Below are 20,472 nucleotides of genomic sequence, written 5' to 3'. Positions count from 1 at the left end.
AAAGATTGATTAGGGTACCTTCTTTCAAACCTAAACTAAATTGCCTTCGGTTCTGTTAAGTTAGTCTTTATTTATTTCTCAAAGCAATTCGCGCAACAGTATATTCTTTGTAGATCATGTAACATTCGTATGTTACTAACAAATAATATAGTCGAGTCAAAATACGGTTTGACCTGGGCAAAATTGCAACCTTTAGTTTTACACCTGTACTTTGTTTAGGTACCTCACCTGATGAAAGTATCCAAAATCCGACAAAATCGGACCACGGGAACACCCCCAAAAACGGTTTTCAAAATGGCGGACCATAGTTTTTCGAAAAAAATCGTAGACCTTTTCGTTGGCGGCTCTAGTAGCCCTCTTAATTGACACAGAGACATGAATGATATCTCGTTGGAACGCTCATAGACCACAAATTGCAACGAAGTGACTTTTGTACCCATCATGCCGAACCCATAGAAGAAGAAGAAGAAAGTCGATTTTTGTTTTTTTAATTAATATTTCTTGAACCCTGGCAACACTGTACGTCCTCATACTCCGGCAGAAAAATTCCTACGCGTAGACCAGACATTGGTAACAATAATATGAATAATGAAGAACGTAGGTTCAACAGTAAGGGAGATAAAAATTCGGAACCGCTGACCAAGGAGGGTCGCTCTGTATATTTTTTTACTGTGGTCTAACTTCTGTTTCTTAGATCTAGCATCCTCCCTAATTGTCACAGAGACATGAACCATACCGCGTTGGAAAGCTTATGGAGCCAACTACGTATCGTTTGTGCCCAACCTGTAGAAAAAGAAGAAGAAACCGTGAAAAAATGGGAAAATCTACACGTTTACCTTTCTTGGGCTCTAGCAACCCTGATAATCGTTCTATGCATGAAAAAATGTTGTTTCTTTCTTTAAGTCAAAGGTCGCTTTAATATAAGTACTATACATAAAACAAAAATATTCTTAAGCAAAAGAATGATAATAACTAAAGACTTTGGGAGGCAAATTACACATCTTCATTGTCATCGCCTACGCTAACACTGTCCTCACCATATTTATTTAAACAGTTAAAACATTCAGTTTCTTGGCACACGCCACAAGCAATAGTACATCGAAGGGCATGCTTTTTGCAAGTACAATACGTTCTTGCATACCCGGTAGCACAGTTGCAATGAACAATGGTGAGCAAATTCCGTACCCATCAAACATGATGGTTGATGTGCCATATTTACGAACCGTATACTCAGCAAATGATGCAGCGATATTGTCGTACGAACTGCCTTTACACCATGGTAGTCTATGTAACAGAGATCCTCCGTCTAGGACATACAGAATATTGTCTGGCTCCGTTTCCTCAAACTGTGCGGTCTGCTGCCTGCTGAACTCTAGTATCGCATGGGTCAGTGGGTCTTTGTCTGCCTTACGCATCATGCTGGGTGACTCAAATAAAGCTGGTGGGTAGGCACATAACTCATGCGCTAAGGACTCCTCTAAAGATGTGCTGCCTGCATTAGTGACAACTAAGTCTTTGAAACAAAAGATTCGAATCGACGGAGATATCGCTGCTGATTTTAACACTACTCGGGGATGCTAGAGTTTTGACTTTATCTGTACGTTTCCACTTCACAGTGAACAGGTCTTTGCCAGATAGTTTCTTCGCAAGCTCTTCTCCAACTGAAAATAAATTATGGACGTTGCCCGAGGAATCCGCTGTGACGCCAGTGACAATGTTTTTCAACGATTTGTCTCCGTCAAATGGTGAAATGGGCTGCAGTCCTCCAAGAATGCGACGTGTGTCACTGATATCACGTGACATTCTTGACATTTCGGCATCTTTATGTTGTTCGCTAGTGACATATGCTGTGTGAGTAAGAGTTTGCATCGCCAGATTGTACTCGGAGCATGCTGGCATTGAGAGCACCCACAAAGATCGTTGCATCTCCGACATTCCACTCCCATGGGTTAGACCTCCAGTGGATTTTAGCGATCTCGTCAGAACCTGCTCTATGACTAGATCAGAGGACAACCCAGCCCAATAACGGTTGCTTCTTCTAATAACTCCGAACCCATTTTGAAAGCTTTCGTGAACTGTTGGATTAACCGATGGCAGCGTTAACATTGTTTGCAGGTACAAGCACGTCGACTTCAAATAATTGAAGTGTCCTGCTGCAGCGAATATGGGAATGCACTTTGCTATAGCATCAAGGTGATCCTCCCAGCTTCCTGTTCGGTCTGCTGCCACAAGTTTCCTTACTGTAGTCAACATGCGCTGGTATGCAAGCCACAACTGACTTGTTTTTGATGTGTTAATAAGTTCTGAGTTTCGTGCTTCTATTTTTCTCGGGCTTCTTGAAGAAGAGGTGAAGAACTAGCTCCAGTTACAGTAATCTCACCCGACATCAGACTCTGGTAGAGAGAGTAAGCATCGTTGATAGTTCTGTGTGTTCCGTTATCGGTCTGCAGAAAAACATTCTCCACAAGCAATACACTTAATGCGAGGTCAACCATCATGTGCGCACGGAAGGCTCTTGCTACGGACTTGCCACTTAACATAATGTACAACCGAATTTTCTCCATAAACCTCATGCAAGATTTCACGTAAGCCTGAACCATCCATCAGGGAACCAATTGCTCCTAGAAGGTTCATCAGAGTATGAAATGAGCCCAACAGGAGAACCGTGTCCTTAATACGGTGTTATGTGCTCTGTCATGCAGAATACGTCAAGCTTTCCAAAACAGTGGTTGGTCTAAGATGATGATTGGTGTGACTTTATATTTTCTCGCAAGATCATTCAGGTACACTGAAGTGGAATAGATACATGACACATCAGATGGATGGAGGTCAATAATCGGTAAGCAGAGAACAGTGGATTTCTCTGAATGATGAAGAGATGGATCTGCGTGAATGGCCTGCATCATTCCTGACCAGTTTGGTGTGCGTGACGGAAAGTGCCAGGGAAGTTTCCACAAAATATCAAGGGAGCTTTCGTTCGGTGATGGTGCTGTTACCAGTTCACAGTTGCCCTTTTCAAGAATAGCCCTGGCTTTAGTGTATGCGTGAATGGGAACACTGGCAAGGGACTTCATATCAGTATCAGAGACGGGCTTCCGAAGAATGGTTAGACTGGTAGAAGTGGATGGAGTAATGGCCGCCAACATTTCTATACTATGGAATGTGCCTAAACCACTCAGCGTTTGGAGATTATGGTCTACATTATCCGCTGCAAAGAGGAGAGGCTGGTCTGCTGGCATTTCGATCACACGATTACCAAATGTACATGCAGCACAGCGTTCAAACCGCTGCACTTAGGTGTATGAAGAGCAAAATCCCAGGTGATGCAGCGTGTCAATCAGGTGTTTCGATCGATAGTGGTGGTGCAGCTGCACAGCAACACCTAACTGCAGAGGAGCTAACATATCTCTTGGTCTGGCTGCTAGTATCAAACACTGGCCAATCGATGCTATTTTGTTTTCATTGTCCTTTCCGGCAAAAAGATGGAATAGAATAGCTTAAGGCTAGGTGGAATGTACTGAAGGAATTCCTGAATGGTCAAGTAGCTGGGTGAAGGATATGTATCACTTCCAGTTTGTAGTTTGGATTTTATGTCGCTTTTGATCAGTCGAGCTACGGTTTCTATTATTCTATTTTTTTCCTTTTCTTCATCATACTCTCGTGGTAAATCTCGATATGCCCGTAGAATGTGATTGGCAGTTTCTCGAAGTGTAATGAAGTCGTTTTTTCCACTGTCACTAGAAATTATAATTTTTTCACCGAAGTACTCCATTAGTTGACGCTTCATGAGCCGTCTGTCATATGCAATGTGATCAGACCCTACAAGAAATGTGCCCATTTTTGTAACAAGTTCTTCCACAGTTAGTTGCTCATCATCGTGCTCTTCCAGATAACTATAGATGCGCTGAAATGCTCGGATTCTCTCATCATTTGTAGGTCGGCCAGCCCGGAATTTTTTTTGACGCTGACTGATTGTCGGTGCAGTATTGTTGAGGAATTGCTTTACCTGTTGGAAAGTTGATACTACATGATCTGTGATAGACACAATCTCCTGCATGAAGATCAGATGAGAAGTACTCAATTCGACTTCGGACAGTTTGCGACCCGGTATCGTTTCGTTCATTGCAACACTTTAATATGCTGTGTGGCAATGCTTGTGTTTTCACTCGCACATTTTCTGATTTCAACACGTGACGGTCATCAAATAAGACAGGCGTTCCGCAAAACAGGCAGTCACTGTTTCTGTTGAAGGACCCATCCGACGAGCGAGTAACTCGTTTTTGAATCGGCGATGACGTTTTTCTTTTTAGTGCAATCGCAATATCTTTTTTTATCAATGTAACGTTTGCGACAAGAGACATGAACCACCATACTTGTAGCGGCGAGAATGTTACTACCGCGAGCCTTACTGGCATTGTTCACTCCTTCAGCTCCCTTTTCTTGAAGTGTGATGAGGTTATCGTCAGGATCTAGGCTTCTGCAGATGATACACAAACGTGTAAGGGAATCAGCCATGGTTCTTCAGTTCCTAGGTTCATGCAAGACTATGATATGTAGAAAAGCTTATGGAACCCCATTTCCAACGACGTATCGTTTGTGCCCCCTATACCCAACGATTATCAGGGTTGCCAGAGCCCAAGAAAGGTAAGTGTAGATTTTCCCAATATTATCAAGGTTTCTTCTTCTTCTTTTTCTACAGGTTGGGCACAGGGGGTACAAACGATACGTCGTTGGTAAGGGGGCTCCATAAGCTTTCCAACGTGGTATGCTTCATGTCTCTGTGACAATTAGGGAGGATGCTAGATCTAAGAAACAGAAGTTAGACCACAGTAAAAAATATACAGAGTGACCCTCCTTTGTCCGCGGTTCCGAATTTTTATCTACCTTACTGTTGAACCTACGTCCTTCATTTTTCATATTATTGTTATCAATGTCTGGTCTACGCGTAGGAATTTTTCTGCCGGAGTATGAGGACGTACAGTGTTGCCAGGGTCCAAGAAATATTAATTAAAAAAACAAAAATCGACTTTCTTCTTCTTCTTCTTCTATGGGTTCGGCATGATGGGTACAAAAGTCACTTCGTTGCAATTTGTGGTCTATGAGCGTTCCAACGAGATACCATTCATGTCTCTGTGTCAATTGAGAGGGCTACTAGAGCCGCCAACGTAAATGTCTACGATTTTTTAAAAAAAACATGGTCCGTCATTTTGAAAACCGTTTTTGGGGGTGTTTCCGTGATCCGATTTTGTCGGATTTTGAATATGTTATTCAGTAGTAATTCCTGAATCGAAAACTGTTTTAAAAGCTTGTGTTGCAATTTTGCCCAGGTTGAGGGTAAAATTGCTCTAGATTTCCTGGAGTAATAGTTTGTTGCTTGATTCTCAGTTCAGTCAGTGCAGAAAAGGCACATGTGCAGAATTTCAAGCTTGTCTATTAGAAAAATGATCAACAATCGAGAACTATTGTTTCTCACAAAATAATAGCGTACCTTCACTATCAAAGCACGTGGCATGCCAATTTGGTAACAGCACACATGTACGAACTAAGCGTTTTTTTTTTTTTTTGCCTTTTTCTCGAAAAATGGGTTTGTAACATGTGCCCTTTCTGCAATGACCGATTCAACTGCGTTAACAGCGACTTTTATTTCTTATATTGTCTCAGACTATCATATTTTCTATATATGTATCTATATCATATTTTCTTTATATTGCACAATTTAAAAATAATAAACACTTCTGACCAGAGTATATACACTTGTTTATTACAAACTAAATTACAGTGTAACGGTTTCGACAACTTAACGTTGTCTTTATCAGACACTAACTGAAAGAGATATCTTAGAGCATAGGTATTTATGCTAAAAGTGAAAGTACTCAAATTCCTTGTGTGAATGGGAAGCCACCTGAGTCGTACTTCCCCGGGCGTCATCTGTCGGCCACCTACCCTGATTTAATTACCCACCCACCTGTGTTTATCTTTTCCAGACATCTGTAACACACCTGTTGTTTATACTTGACCAATTGCCTTAAAACCTTCTCTTAATCTTCCTTTGATGCCTATTAGATATAAATAACAGACTATACTACATACAACTGATTATAAATACAGCAATATAAAAATATATATAGACATAAAAATAAACTATAAAATATAACAATATATAAAACTCTATATACAATATTAAACTATATATAATATTAAATATATGAATATAAATTACATATGAATATGTTCAATCTTGTCAAGGATCTTATAAAATAGAGGATCTGCCCTTACAACAAAATCTTGAAGCCATACGTCACAGTTTTGCCACCCCTACTCTGCCCACTCCGCCCAATAGGATCGCAATGTTTTGAGCCAACAGTCATAGCGGAAACGAAAGTAGCCAATCAGACGATGGCATAAACGAGAGTAGCCAATCAGACGTGCCGATTCTCGGTTGGTTTTTGGCTTCATTGATTTAATAGGATGAAGATACATATGGGCAGATCCTCTATTTAAAACATCCTTGAATATTGTTCTTTTACATCAATTTGTTCCAATAATTTATGCCATAGATCATGTATTAACAGTACACTTGTCCAGTTCATTAATTTATCACTTTTCTCTTTCTTTATTCTTTGTGCTTGCTTCCATTTCCTTATCATTGATCTATTCTTCCTTTCTAGCCCCTGTACACCTTTCCAATCTATATCATGCCCCGTTTCTTTAACATGTTTATATATGGCATTATTTTATGTTCTTTAATTCTCTCCTTAAGTTTTTTTTCTCTGTTTCCGTATGTATATCATATCACAATCCTTACACGTCACTTTATACACTATACCTTCATCTTTCTGACATATTTCCTTCATTCTACTTTTCACTTTCTTAATCCCTTCCAAAATACTTCTTCCTCCTTTTCTGTACGTCTTCACACCACCTCTTCTAAGTAAGTTCTTTAGTACTTCTGTCTTCTCCCCGATGTTCTCTATTCCGTGCCATTTGTTCTCCTCTTCCTTTCTCTCTTTTCTCCTTCCTTTCTTTCTTTCCTCTTCAATTCTGTTCGTCCTTAACTTCTCTTTGCTATACCCGTTCTGTTCTAGTAGGATGTGGAACTTCTCTATGTCCTCCTTCTTGCTCTCTTCTTCAGTATCTATTTCCTCTATTCTCCTCTCCATATTCTTTATGAAGTTTTTTTTTTTTGTGCTGTAAACCACATCACTCCTTTTGTGACAGTAAACTCCTGCCGCACATTCTTTCCTATACCATCCTCATAAGAATCGTCCATCTTTTCTCTCTATAGTTATGTACAGGAAGTTTATAATGTTGTTCTCCAATTCCATTTCCAGTCTTATTCCTTTCTCTTCATCTTCAATCTTCTTTCCGAGTTTTTCCAGTTGTCTCTTTGTTCCTCTCCATACCCCTAAACAGTAATCCACGTATCTGCAAAACAATATTAGGTTGTTTCCACCTTCTTCTATCACATTCTGCTCCCATCTTTTCATCGCCAGTTCTGACAACACTGGACTTAATCTTGAACCTATACTCAGTCCTTCCTTAATTTTGACTAGTTTGTTCCCTATTGTACAAAAACTGTTGTCCCATATTACTCTCAAGGCTTTCACTATTTTCTCTTTTTTCCAGTCCCTTATTTCTTTCACTACGTAATTCCTCTTTATACAGTTTTTGTCTTTTACAGCCTCTATGCATATATTTGAGAAAGAACAAGTAATGTCAACGTTTCGTTAGCAAATTTAGCAGCTGATGGGATTTAAAAATGCCCACTTTATCTTCGAATGTAGAGGAAATGAGCTCAGTATCAAATACAAACTTCCGTTTCAATATTTTCAAAAAGAAAAAAAACATAATGAACAGGAAACATCAGCAAGCATAAGGATTTCTGGTGAGGAAAAAAAGTATAAATTACATAACATTATGTAGCAAGGTTATGTATAGGGTGATCCAAAAATCTCGTTACATCTAAGTATTTATACTGTATAACGTGTGATGATGTACTTATTGATAAGAAAGATCATAGTGTACAATGTGATAACAGACAAAATAACATTAGTATGGACATCATCATTTTTGTAATAATTTTTGCGCTCCAGGTAAGTTCCGAAATTCTATTCAGCATTTCGCGAGTAATTATAGAAAATAAATGCCGGACAGCTTCTTTTAGTTCGTTAGTTGTATAAATCGTACTTGCAACCTGCTGTTTGATGTACCAGGATGAGAGATTGGGACATCTGTGAGCACAGTTAAGAGATGCTAGTAAATATGGAAAACTACGTTCAGTCCATCTCTTAGGAACACTTCATTCAGCTATTCTCGCACTGCAACCGGGCTGGTGCTCTACCTTGTTGAAACCAAACCCGATCGGTAAGCCCTACGGTTTGTGGTTAAGGGACAAATCAGTCCCGCACCATGTTTCAATGTTGTAGTACAGGGTGTCTTATCCAGGGCCGGCTCTATCATATGTGCGACACGTGCATTTGCACAGGGCGGCAAAGTTTCAAGGAGCGGCAAAATCTGTCATAAAGTCTTTTTAAACTCTATTTGTATATTTATTGATTAAAGTGTATTCTCTAATATTGATTTAATATATAAGCTACTTCCTTTCTTTCAAACAACCACTATCAATGTACGTTTATACACTATCTATATACAAAACTTCTACACTCATGTTATTGAACAAGAGATAAATGAAATATATAGCATGTGTTGTAAGGCATGAATGATGGCGTTAACCCAAAAAGAAGAAAAAAAGCAAGAAAATTGACTATGAAATCTGAAATGCTGCTCGCGAAGTTTTTCAGAATAGAAATCATCGCTACCTCAAATATTTTCCACTTTATTTTCTTTAGGGTACAGAAACACCTCTCTCCTTCGACAATATGGATTTTATTAGCATTTTTTTGTATGAATATAAGGGACAAAAAGTCCATTTTCGGTAACCGCGTATTTTGTCTGCTGTTCTACTATAAAGAAGCATGAAATCTAAGATTTTTTCTTCGAAAATGAAAAAAGAAAAGTTGTACATTTCAGCAAATAAGGCTAAAGAAGATTAAGATTAATTTTTTACGCTGTCCGCCGGAAATCGAACACGGGATCATGTGCACGAAAGACACAGAGCTAGGAATTAGATCAGTGGACTTTTTCTCTTCGAGACATAATTTACTAAATATTAATATTTGGAATAATTTGTCAGTTTTCAATCAATAGGAATTAACCGTGAATTTGAAATCATTGAATTTGATGCTGAAAATACCCTGAATATAGGAATTTCTCTTTTGGGAATAGTAGGAATATATTTCAAAGTAGGAAAAAAGAACGAACTGTGATTGCAAGCACTAGATATTTCTCCTATTATCAATGTTCGTTTGATATGATTTCGTTTACCATTCATTCTGTACATCATATCACATGTAACTTATGTTTGACTATTGAGTCTTCTTTATTTCAGTTCTTAACGATGTATTAAATTTGAGAAATTCTGTGAAAACAAAACCAAGCAATTTTTTAAACAAAATAAATATGTATACTTCTTTTGCTGGTGTCTATGCTTAGGACTTTACTATAAAACCACCATAATACATAATCTCGCGTCTCTCAATGAGAAAATGATAGAGTCTGTGGGCCATTATACCACGCCAAGCCAGCTTGCATTGTTAGTTCTAAACGCCAGCTTGCATTGTTACGCCGTTGCTTTTTTTTTTTTTTTTTTTTTTTTTTACTACCAATCAAGTTTTCTTGCCAAGGGCGGCTTTAGGATTTTAATTTAGGCTCCCTCGCTTATTGATACATATATATACATTTGATTGATTAATGACAGTAGGAAATTAGTTTTACAGTAGTGATTGATGCTATTTTTTAAATAATTATCTACCATTAATATAAATAGTTGAAAATATATTTACTATATTAATGGTAAATAATGAATTGTATCTTTTAGCGTTTATATATTTTTCAAAATTTATGTGTAGTCCCGTGACTACCCGGCCTACTCACTAAAGCCGCCACTGTTTCTTCCAGAAAATTTTGTCTGAAAACAGGATCAAAAGGGGCTGGACTGGATAACAATTCAATTTTCTTAGCTTCGGGGGAAACGCTATCCAACTTTGGGAGGGCAAAACTCCCCCAATATTATGCCTGTAAGAAACACTACTACCACCAGACGCGTATTTGTTCTTTGCGAGTTTGTTTTGTGAATAACTCCTTTCTCCCAAGCGTCTGTATTTCAATCGCCCTATCAATTGAGTCAAGCGCTGCCAAGCGGAGGAATTCGTAACTATTACAGAAGCTGATTCTATAAGAGTTGCGGAGCAAGACGCAACTGGAAGCGAACAATACAGGAGGATACCAGCGATGCAAGAATAAATCCACTTCTCCATGTTAAGAGATAGGAGCTCGTTGCCATATGCTCAATGTTACTGCTTCCAGTGGCAACGCTCGCTGCAACTGGAAATGTAAATCTCTCTCTTTCTTTCAGATTTTTAAATTGAATTTCTTTTGGAAATGCATCAATACTGTCTTGTGCTCAAGAGCAAATGTTTATTTTTACTGATACAGTACTTTAACACGTAAAAATGTATTTAGTATTGAAAGAAATATCCGGTTGCACAACCATGCAACATATAGTACCAGCCGCCGCTGCTATATTCATAAATCATGTTTACGTTGCATTAGTTGAAGATCACATGGACAGTGCTAAAGCAAATGATCAAACAAATCCTAACATGAATTGCTTGATTGTTGTCTAATACAAGAACTCAATTCTCGAACAGTATGGAACACCTCCATTTAGTTAGTATAACAATTTTGATATGAAAACTAGTCTTGTCTTTGTCACAAACAAGTTCCTTACTATTGAAGGTGGATAGAAGTTCGCAAATTTTTTAACAGATGTAGAAGGAAAATCAAAAACTAAAGATAAAAGAGCTAGTTGCATTGGAATTGCAAACTGATATATTGAGATTGAAGCTCGATATTTTATAAAACGGATTACCATCTTTCCTCTGCAGGTGTTTGCTTTATCTTTCCCTAACATAATAAATTATTATTAAAAAAAAAACAGACATAACGATATTGTATTTATAGTGTATAGACCCTTCTGAGTGCGAGTGAACTTTCCCTCCCCTTCGTTTTTAATGATTGGGTAGCATACTTAAAATCGAGGCTTTTAAGATTTTTTTTTTTTCTGGGCAAAAGGAGGGTGTAAAATGATGCTATTGCACGGGGCGAAAATTGCCTAGGGCCGATCCTGGTCTTATCCTATACATAGGTGTAACGGGACTTCTGGATTATTCTACACACTGGCATATGCAAATGCAAAGTAACCTTGGTGCATATGTCCAGTATTATTATTTTTAAAATTTCCCTATAGGGACCTTTCTTTGGAAAATTGGGACAATTTAATTTAGATGTAGGAACTTAACCAAAATACTGATGGCAACATTGCCATGTATTGGATGAAAATATTGGGATCGGTAAAAATGCCGGCAGGTAGTTGGAGCAATGTGAAAGCTATTTTGATTGACTTAAGTGGTACACTTCATATAGAAAATAAACCTATACCAGGAGCTGTGGAAGCTTTAGAAAAGTATGCAGATTTCTATTTCATGTTACTAAAATTTTCTAACATGGAAACATAGTTTTGTAAACCCTAATTATAATATAGCAGTATGTTTTTTGAGCTCACATTCATTAATTTCAAATTTATTTCTTTTTAGTTTTTCAATTTGGTTATAGTTAAGGAGCCGTACTTCCCATTTAGGGAAGGACGAGAAACGCCATACTTACAGGAATTATTCATTGACTATCTAGGATGTTAAAAAGTAGGTAAGAGACTGAATTCTTGCCCTTGTACTTAGGGTGTTTAGGTAGTGCAACAGTAAGATGTATCCTCGTGCACGGGAGATGAGAAGTAGCTGTTCTTAACTATTACCTTAAATTTATTTTATTGTTATTTTAAGAAGACTTTGGGATTTTGTACATTGGCGTAATAGGTTAATTTGAGTCTTATGTAAACCATGCACTTCTCACTTTCGTTTGTATTTTTACTTTAAAACTAAAGTGCAAGGTTAAATGTGCTATGCTATGATTTTTATGGATCAAGTGCGTTAGTTAGTATCTCGCTAAAATTACATTTGAAACGTTTATCTGAACAGTAAAGCAGTAGGATATATTTATATTTCTGTTGCTGGTGTAGTTTTAGCGCACCACATTTTAGAAGATTTACAGCTGAAATTGAATACTTTGTATGAGGATATATTCTTAAGGAACATATTTCTTCAGGGGACATAATTTAATACAAAGGAATACAACTGTATTTCAGGTTTATAATTGTAGAGTTACTAGTGTAAAATCATTAAAAGTATTAATGACGCCGGCGGTGTATTTCTGCACAGTGTACGGGAGCTGTATTGTATATTTACAAGTAGAAAGTTACTATGTAAAGGCATGACGTGCTATTGAAACTCACATAGTTGCCAAAATCCACTTCTTTTTCACTGTCCTCGCTTACGTGATACCCACCATCGCTGACGCGCCTGCTCCCTTCGGTCCACCAGCTTCGCCCTAACTGACTCGGTTATATAGCGTTCGTGCTGTAGTGGCTTTTGCACTGTAGTTCTTATGCTGTAGGCCTACATCCGAAAGCTATTTATATCAAATCGAAAAGAATTGTAATTTTTCAACAATTATCGCTGGTGGCCCACTTGAATTTTATCTATGCCAAGTGAGATACTTTCATGTCGCCCAGCGCATATCATAGCAGACAATAAGAAGTAAATTAGTGGAAGAATTACTTTTTTTCAACAATTATTTCTAGTGGTGCGCCAAAACTACACCTGCACGATGTTTCTAAAATAAAATCTTTAAAAGTAGAAAAGAGAAATTATTAAAAAAAAAAAAAAAAAAGTAACCAACTAATTTCAATTAGCCCAATACTAAAATTTGTAACAGCAATGGGCCAGGGCTACAGTTACCACGGGAAGGTTGTATATTACTGGTCCCCCATGTAGGTTAGTAGCTGGGTTGGTTTCTTTCTGTATTTAAGTTTATACACTTAATTTACACATTATTGCCGAGCGAGCGTTAGCGAGTGAAGGCGGGTTAGAGCCCCGCAGGGCACGTTGTTTTCTGTTTATTAATGCTCAATGGAAAAGGGGACCAGTAATCTAGAACCGTGCCATTACCACCTTTCCAAAGCAAAATATAGGAACACTTTATTAAAACTATTTCGGAGAGGGGGTAATAGTATTTCTCTTTTCCTAATAGTGCAATTCATACATAAATTCATGGAATATACTTTTTTTTTGACTGATTGTAGATTAAACAGTCATTTTTGGGGTGTGCACTTGCATTTGCTTGGTACAGATTCACGTGAGGAGGGCTTGTGGAAAAGATACCAACCAACTGTGTTAGGTGGCCACTGAAAAGCACGAATGCTATCTAACTGAGTCAGAGTAGGAACGTAGCAGGGAAACCCTCGCATTTGGTGCGTCCGTAAGGAGCAGGGGCGTTAGCGATGATGGGTATAGCCTACACATAAACGAGAATACCACAAAACATTGAAAATGAAAAAAGAAAAAAAAAAAAGAAAAGAGTGCCTTGTATGTTTTTTGCTTCGTACATTACTAAGGACATTATAGGTTTACTGATGTTTACATTGCTTGCTGTTCACTGATGTTTTCGTATAGTTTCGTATCGTTTACTGATGTTTACTGTTGTTTTCGTATAGTTTCGTTGATGTTTTCATTGCTTGCACATTCGCGCTCCAAAATAACATAACACATTACTTATGTAAATTTCACAAATATGTAAATCTAACACTCGGATACTATTATGGTTGTGCGTCAGTATACTGACTTACTTCACTTACTTTGAATTCTGTTGTTAAAGGAGCAGTTCGAGTTAAAAACAAGTTTGGTGCAATAGAAAGAGTAGCAAAAAATAAGAGACCCGTATTTTTTTATATGTTGATAGGCCGTCTCGTTCAGCTTCTACAGACATTTGTTTTTGATGAATCGTAAATAGTGACGTCATTGGTGGGATAAGCGAGAAACTCAATGTGAGTCAGCAAGCCCTCCCTTGTACGCAGCTGATAAACCTTTAATAGTGTATTGGATTTAATAGATTGTGTTTTGGATTTGTTAGCAGTCTTGCTCTGTTGAAATCTTGAGGGAAGTTTTTGTTAGTTGTTTTTCCTATAGTATTAGTATAAAAAAGAGTAGAGAGAGAGCAGTAATTACGTTTGTTGTGCGAAACAGTGTTTCTTCCAGACATGTTTTTAGGGTGGCACTGTCTCCCGGAGCTCTGAGAGATTCCCCCGGAGGAGACCAAAATAATACGTCTATACTGTAATAAATATAATAGTACTGTGTAAAAATAATGTGCCTCGCCGAATACTAAGTGTTTCTTTGCCCCCCCCCCCCCCCCGGATTTGTTTCTGAAAGAAACACTAGTGGGAAGTAGAAAACACGTGTTAGTACAGCGCGTGCTGTGTCTGCGAAGTGAAGTAGAAATGCCTAACACCTGCTGTGTTTTCGGTTGTAATTCTTGTGCAATTGAAGCTGAGGACGTAAAGTATCTTTTCTTACGTTTCTAAGTCGTGAGAAATCACCAGATCGATATAAATTATGGCTCAAGAAAATCAATGGGAAAAAATGTACCAAATAAAATCACTCGTGTTCCAAACATTTTGAAGAGCCTGCCTTCAAGAAGTCAAGTCTACTGAAAGAAAAGTTAATGCCAGTGGCGGATCTACCCCAGTTTTTGAGTGACAGAATTGATTTAAGCTATTATTTAGATATTTTTGAAAGATTTTAGTAAAATGATATACATATCATAGTCTAGGTTCTGACCCCCCCCCCCCCCCCATGAGTTTTTACCGTCTAGATCCACTTCTGGCTAATGCCAGGAGAATTATGTACACGCAAACAGAAAGAATGCTGTTCCAAGTATATTATTGAAAGGTTTAAAATCCGAGCCATTGAACAAGCACCGATCTATGTCCAATTACCAACGTACAAATATCGTACAAGACGCAATTGACGGTTGTAGTCAAGACGAGGCATTAGAGGGTAATAGAGACGATGTCACTCATGATTCTGAAGGTACTGCTTTAGAAATAAGCTATACAATGTGTATTAGGGAGTGAAATATACTGGCTTGTATAAGGTATCAGTGACAATGACTGTTCCTCAAGACATTGATTCATCGTTTAATTTCTCTGTATCATGTGACAATGATGATGAAACAGGTGATGAGAGTTGTTCCGCGGACAGCTATGAGAATAAAAGAAATATAACCGGTGAAGTGTTTTTCGTATTCTGGCAAACTTTACAGATGTTATTTCATTTTTACCTCATATGTTGCGCTCCTGTACATACCTTAAAGCACAAAATTATAGGGTCAGCGTTAAAAATTGCAACAAAACGTGAAAATGAACATACTTATGTTTGGGAATCGGAAGAATGATTAAAGAAAAGGTACTTAGGTATTGCAGCAATCTCGTCCGCCATCTATTTACATTTTTTTTTTTTTTTTTTTTTAAACGCTGAACTCATGGTTTATAGGATACGTTTTATAATATAAAAACGTTTGTACAGCCCACCATCAGATATCTTTTTCTACATGCAGATCATATTTGTAAGTCTTTGCAATCAGTTCTGGAAAAGGAAACCGCACTTACAACGTACCACCGCACCTCTCACAAACGAAATGCTTGGCACTGTGTAGTGTGTAAGCCTGCTCTCGCTACTTGCCCACCTATGACGTCATCACAAAATCTTTCTTCCTCTGTTACTCGCTAACGACTGAACGTATCGCGATCACACAAACACCATACCTTTTAGAATTTTCAAATCTACAAATGGAAATAAATTGTAAAAATGCATTTCTAAGTCGAACTGCTCCTTTAATGACTACCTTATGGGCGAATCCGTGCTGGACAGATTAGACTTTCATTAACGTGTTTCTACGTCCATACGCGTCTCACAGGTAAAACAACATATATCGATATTTACACACTGTCTATTTAAATATTACAAATCTCTTCCGTAAATTTTACAAATATGTAGATCCCTACAGTAAATCGGCACCTGATGTAGCTATTATAAGTCTCTGTAGTTGTAATGCCCCACCTTCGGTGATGTCATTACATATCTTAGATGCTCATTGGTTGTTAATAGTTATTTATTGTTATTATTATGTTTGAAAGTTAAATTACATAGTCTGAACGTATTTTACAAAATTACTGCTTGCCGACATGTTCAAGATCTGCACGAAACGAAACATTCGATTTATTGGCAACAACAACCTTATTTTCTACGCCTGAAAGCAAAATTCTTAAGAAGAAAAAGAAAAAAATATGCATAATTCGACTTATAACACAAAATGTATTGAAGTGTAAGATCTAAATATGAGAGTTAATAATATGGAGGGTTAATCCAATAAACCCACTATGGGTTCTCAAATGCTTGCCCATCCTTCCGATTTTAAGATTATGTTTTGATTTTGATTTTTCCACGTCAAAATTACAAGTGAATATGATGAATTATCTGTATGTATGCTGTTTAACGTTTGTCCATAGAACATCAACATGGCTGTGACTCCTGGTTATTGCTCACAAATAGGTAGTAAAAAGTTATTGAAAGTTTTGGATGCTCATTCATGTCTAAATTTACTTATCAGCTATTAGTGGAATATGTATGTATTATATTGAAGTTTATAGAAATGAACACTGGTACATGTTAATTTGAAATCAGCGTTGAGATTGGATATTCCCATTTGTTGATGCTACGGTTGAGTTATGGTTTCATTGATAAATATAATAAAGAATAATTATAATGAAATACGAAGGTAATTTAAAATACGAGTAATAATAAGGGTTAAGTTCCAAAGTTGGGCGTCCGTTTCCAGCAAAATTTTTAAAATTTACAGGAAAGATATGGATAATTTGATCGTTTGTGTGCTTGATAATATATGAGAGTCTCGAAAAAATCTCTTTATTTGTTATATATAAGCGGCTATAAACATGGGACTATATGGCGAGCGGAGGGAACTACTTGGCGCAAGGTAACCGAACAGTTGCATTGTGGGAAAGAAACGAGCATTTATTTTATCAACATGGCGAATGTACAAGGGCAATGAACTAACAGTTTTAACATTTGTGAAGCAATACGTTGATAACGAGCAAAATCTTTTAAAAGTTTGTGAAGAGCACGGATTAATGAACCTAATAACAAATTGCAGAAAGTGTAGAAAGTAAAAACGTGGCGAAAGCGGACGCCCAACTTCGGAATAAATGCCAATAATAATAAGAAGAAGAAAGATTAATGTCGAGTTTTAAGTAATGCTACGGGGATATATGCAACTGTATACTCACTGAACATCCAACATAATTAATCATAACTGATTATAATATCCAAGTACTAGTATTCATTCTTATAGTCTAAATATAAATACATTCCGTTGAATTCAAATGCTCCAAATACAAATATGAAAAAGAAAAATGCAATAACAGGAAGACATCAATCCACTACTGAGAGAAAATAATATAAAATGTTATTTGATTATGTGCAGATAATTTATTTATGTATGTTATAGTATATTATTTATTACACTGTTTCATTTTTCAGTTTTGGATCTATTAATATTTTGAATGCCAATTAACACCTTGTTTATTTTTATGATTATAGTAATTAGTTAAACTACCATTCTCCATAAATATCGACTCCTTGAGTAGAATGTTTTTCCACTCCGAATCTGGAAAGCGTTATCTGTTTGTGTTGATGTTTCTGGAGCTGCTCTCCAGATGGCGACCCATATATAAAATTTCAAACACCATAGTTGAAAATTCTAAAAGGAATGGTGTTTGTTTGATCGCGATACGTTCAGTCGTTAGCGAGTAACAGAGGAAGAAAGGTTTTGTGATGACGTCATTGGTGGTCAAGGAGCGAGAGCAGGCTTACATACCACACAGCGCCAAGCATTTCGTTTGTGAGAGGTGCGGTGGCACGTTATAAGTGCGGTTTCCTTTTCCAGAACTGATTGCAAAGACTTACAAATATCATCTGCATGTGGAAAATGATATCTGACGGTGGGCTGTACAAACGTTTTTATAATATTATAAAACGTATCCTATAAAGCATATTCAGCGTTAAAAAAAAAAAAAAAAAAAAAAATCGAAACCAATAACATGTAATTAGATGGCGGACGAGATTGCTGCAACACCTAAGTACCTTTTCTTTAACCATTCTTCCGATTCCCAAACATAAGTACGTTCATTTTTACGGTTTGTTGCAATTTTTAACGCTGACCCTATAATTTTGTGCTTTAAGGTATGTACAGGAGCGCAACATGTGAGGCAAAAATGAAATAACATCTGTAAAGTTTGCCAGAATACAAAAAACACTTCACCGGTTATATTTCTTTTATTCGCATAGCTGTCCGCGGAACGTCTCTCATCACCCGTTTCATCATCATTGTCACATGACACAGAAATTAAACGATGAATCAATGTCTTGAGGAACAGTCATCGCCACTGATTCCTTCTACAAGCCGGTATATTTCACTCCCTAATTCACATTGTATAGCTTATTTCTAAAGCAGTATCTTCAGAATCATGAGTGACATCGTCTCTATTATCCTCTAATGCCTTGTCTTGACTACAACCGTCAATTGCGTCTTGTACGATATTTGTACGTTGGTAACTGGACATAGATCGGTGCTTGTTCAATGGTTCGGATTTTAAACCTTTCAATAATATACTTGGAACAGCATTCTTTCTCAGTTTGCGTCCTGGCATTAGCCAGAAGTGGATCTAGACGGTAAAACTCAGGGGGGGGGGGAGTCAGAACCCAGACTATGATAGGTGTATCATGTTTACTAAAAACTTTCAAAAATATCTAAATTATAGCTTAAATCAATTTTGTCACTCAAAAACTGGGGGGCCTGGGCCCCCGACCCCAGCCTAGATCCGCCACTAGCATTAACTTTTCTTTCAGTAAACTGACTTCTCGAAGGCAGGATCTTCAAGATGTTTGGAACACGAGTGATTTTATTTGGTACATTTTTTTCCCATTGATTTTCTTGAGCCATAATTTATATCGATCTGGTGATTTCTCACGACTTGGAAACGTAAAAAAAAAAAAAAAAAAAAAAAAAAAAAAAAAAAAAAAAAATGTCCTCAGCTTTAATTTATTTATTTATTTATTTATTTAACAACCACCAGATACAGCTCAGAGGCCATTTTACACTGGATATCTAACAGCAACAACAATGGAAAGGATTTGGGAAGGCATCGGCCAGGGCCTGTTTAGTAGGTACCATCCCGGCATTTGCCTGGTAGAACTGAGGGAAACCCTGGAAAACCCCAGTCAGGATGGTCGGCAGCGGGAATCGAACCCACGACCTCCCGAATGCAAAGCCAACGCTCTACCACTTGAGCTACTTCGCTGCACAAGAATTACAACCGAAAACCAGCAGGTGTTAGGCATTTCTGCTTCACTTCACAGACACAGCACGCGCTGTACTAACACGTGTTTTCTACTTCACACTAGTGTTTTTCAGAAAAAAAAAAAAATCCGGGGGGACACTTCGTATTCGGAGAGGCACATTATTTTTACACAGTACTATTATATTTATTACAGTATAGACGTATTATTTTGGTCTCCTCCGGGGAAATCTCTCAGAGCTCCGGGAGACAATGCCATCCTAAAAACATGTCTGGAAGAAACACTGTTTCGCACAACAAACGTAATTACTGCGCTCTCTCTACTCATTTTTATACTAATGCTGTAGGAGAAACAACTAACTAAAACGTCCCTCAAGAATTCAACACAGAGCAAGACTGCTAACAAATCCAAAACACAATCTATTAAATCCAATACACTATTAAAGGTTTATCAGCTGCGTACAAGGGAGTGGTTGCTGACTCACATTGAGTTTCTCGCGTATCCCACCTGTGACGTCAGCATTTACGATTCATCAAAAACAAATGCCTGTAGAAGCTGAACGAGACGGCCTATCAAGATATAAAAAAATACGGGTCTCTTATTTTTTGTTACTCTTTCTATTGCACCAAACTTGTTTTTAACTCGAACTGCTCCTTTAAGAGAATCCATAAAAAGATCTAATTAAACCCGAAGAAACCTGCATGGACCCATGTTGTTTGGGTTTTTAAAAAATCGAACCACAATTCATTATGACCCCAATCGATTGGAAAGACATCTTCTGTTGTACAAAGCTAGCCAAACAAGAATCAGGCGCGGAACTATAAGGACAAAATGACTTGGAGCTGGAAAGTAAATCCGTCACGACAAACTTCTGTGAAGTTCTGACACCAGCCTAATGGATTTCTGTGCATTTGGAATGCTAAAACAACGTCTACACTATCGCTGCCCCTCGTACCCTCACTGGCCTATGGAAAACCTGCAGCGATGATGATGTGGGATTCGTATGCTTTTTCTCGAACGTAGTTTG

The 20,472-nt window shown here is 37.6% G+C and overlaps 1 protein-coding gene across 2 annotated transcripts in view; it reads left to right on the top strand.

Moving 5' to 3' along the window:
- Positions 1-11,394: 11,394 nt before the first annotated feature.
- The window catches only part of LOC145668148 (haloacid dehalogenase-like hydrolase domain-containing protein 2), a 29,587-nt gene continuing 20,509 nt past the window's right edge, over positions 11,395-20,472 (top strand). Inside the window, exon 1 of one of the 2 annotated variants that reach the window (XM_081735732.1) lies at positions 11,395-11,584. In XM_081735732.1, coding sequence (XP_081591858.1) covers positions 11,445-11,584 — 140 coding nt within the window. In that variant the 5' untranslated portion in view covers positions 11,395-11,444. Of the gene's footprint in view, positions 11,585-11,678; positions 11,824-20,472 lie in introns of those variants that run through there. The other variant, XM_081735733.1, reaches the window with a different exon arrangement.

This window comes from Thermobia domestica, chromosome 13 (assembly GCF_964235325.1).
Source record: "Thermobia domestica chromosome 13, izTheDome1.hap1.1, whole genome shotgun sequence".
In the NCBI taxonomy this organism is placed as follows: Eukaryota; Metazoa; Arthropoda; class Insecta; order Zygentoma; family Lepismatidae; genus Thermobia; species Thermobia domestica.
The sequence above is the reverse complement of the archived record's forward strand: the minus strand, read 5'-3'. Positions and strand labels throughout refer to the sequence as shown.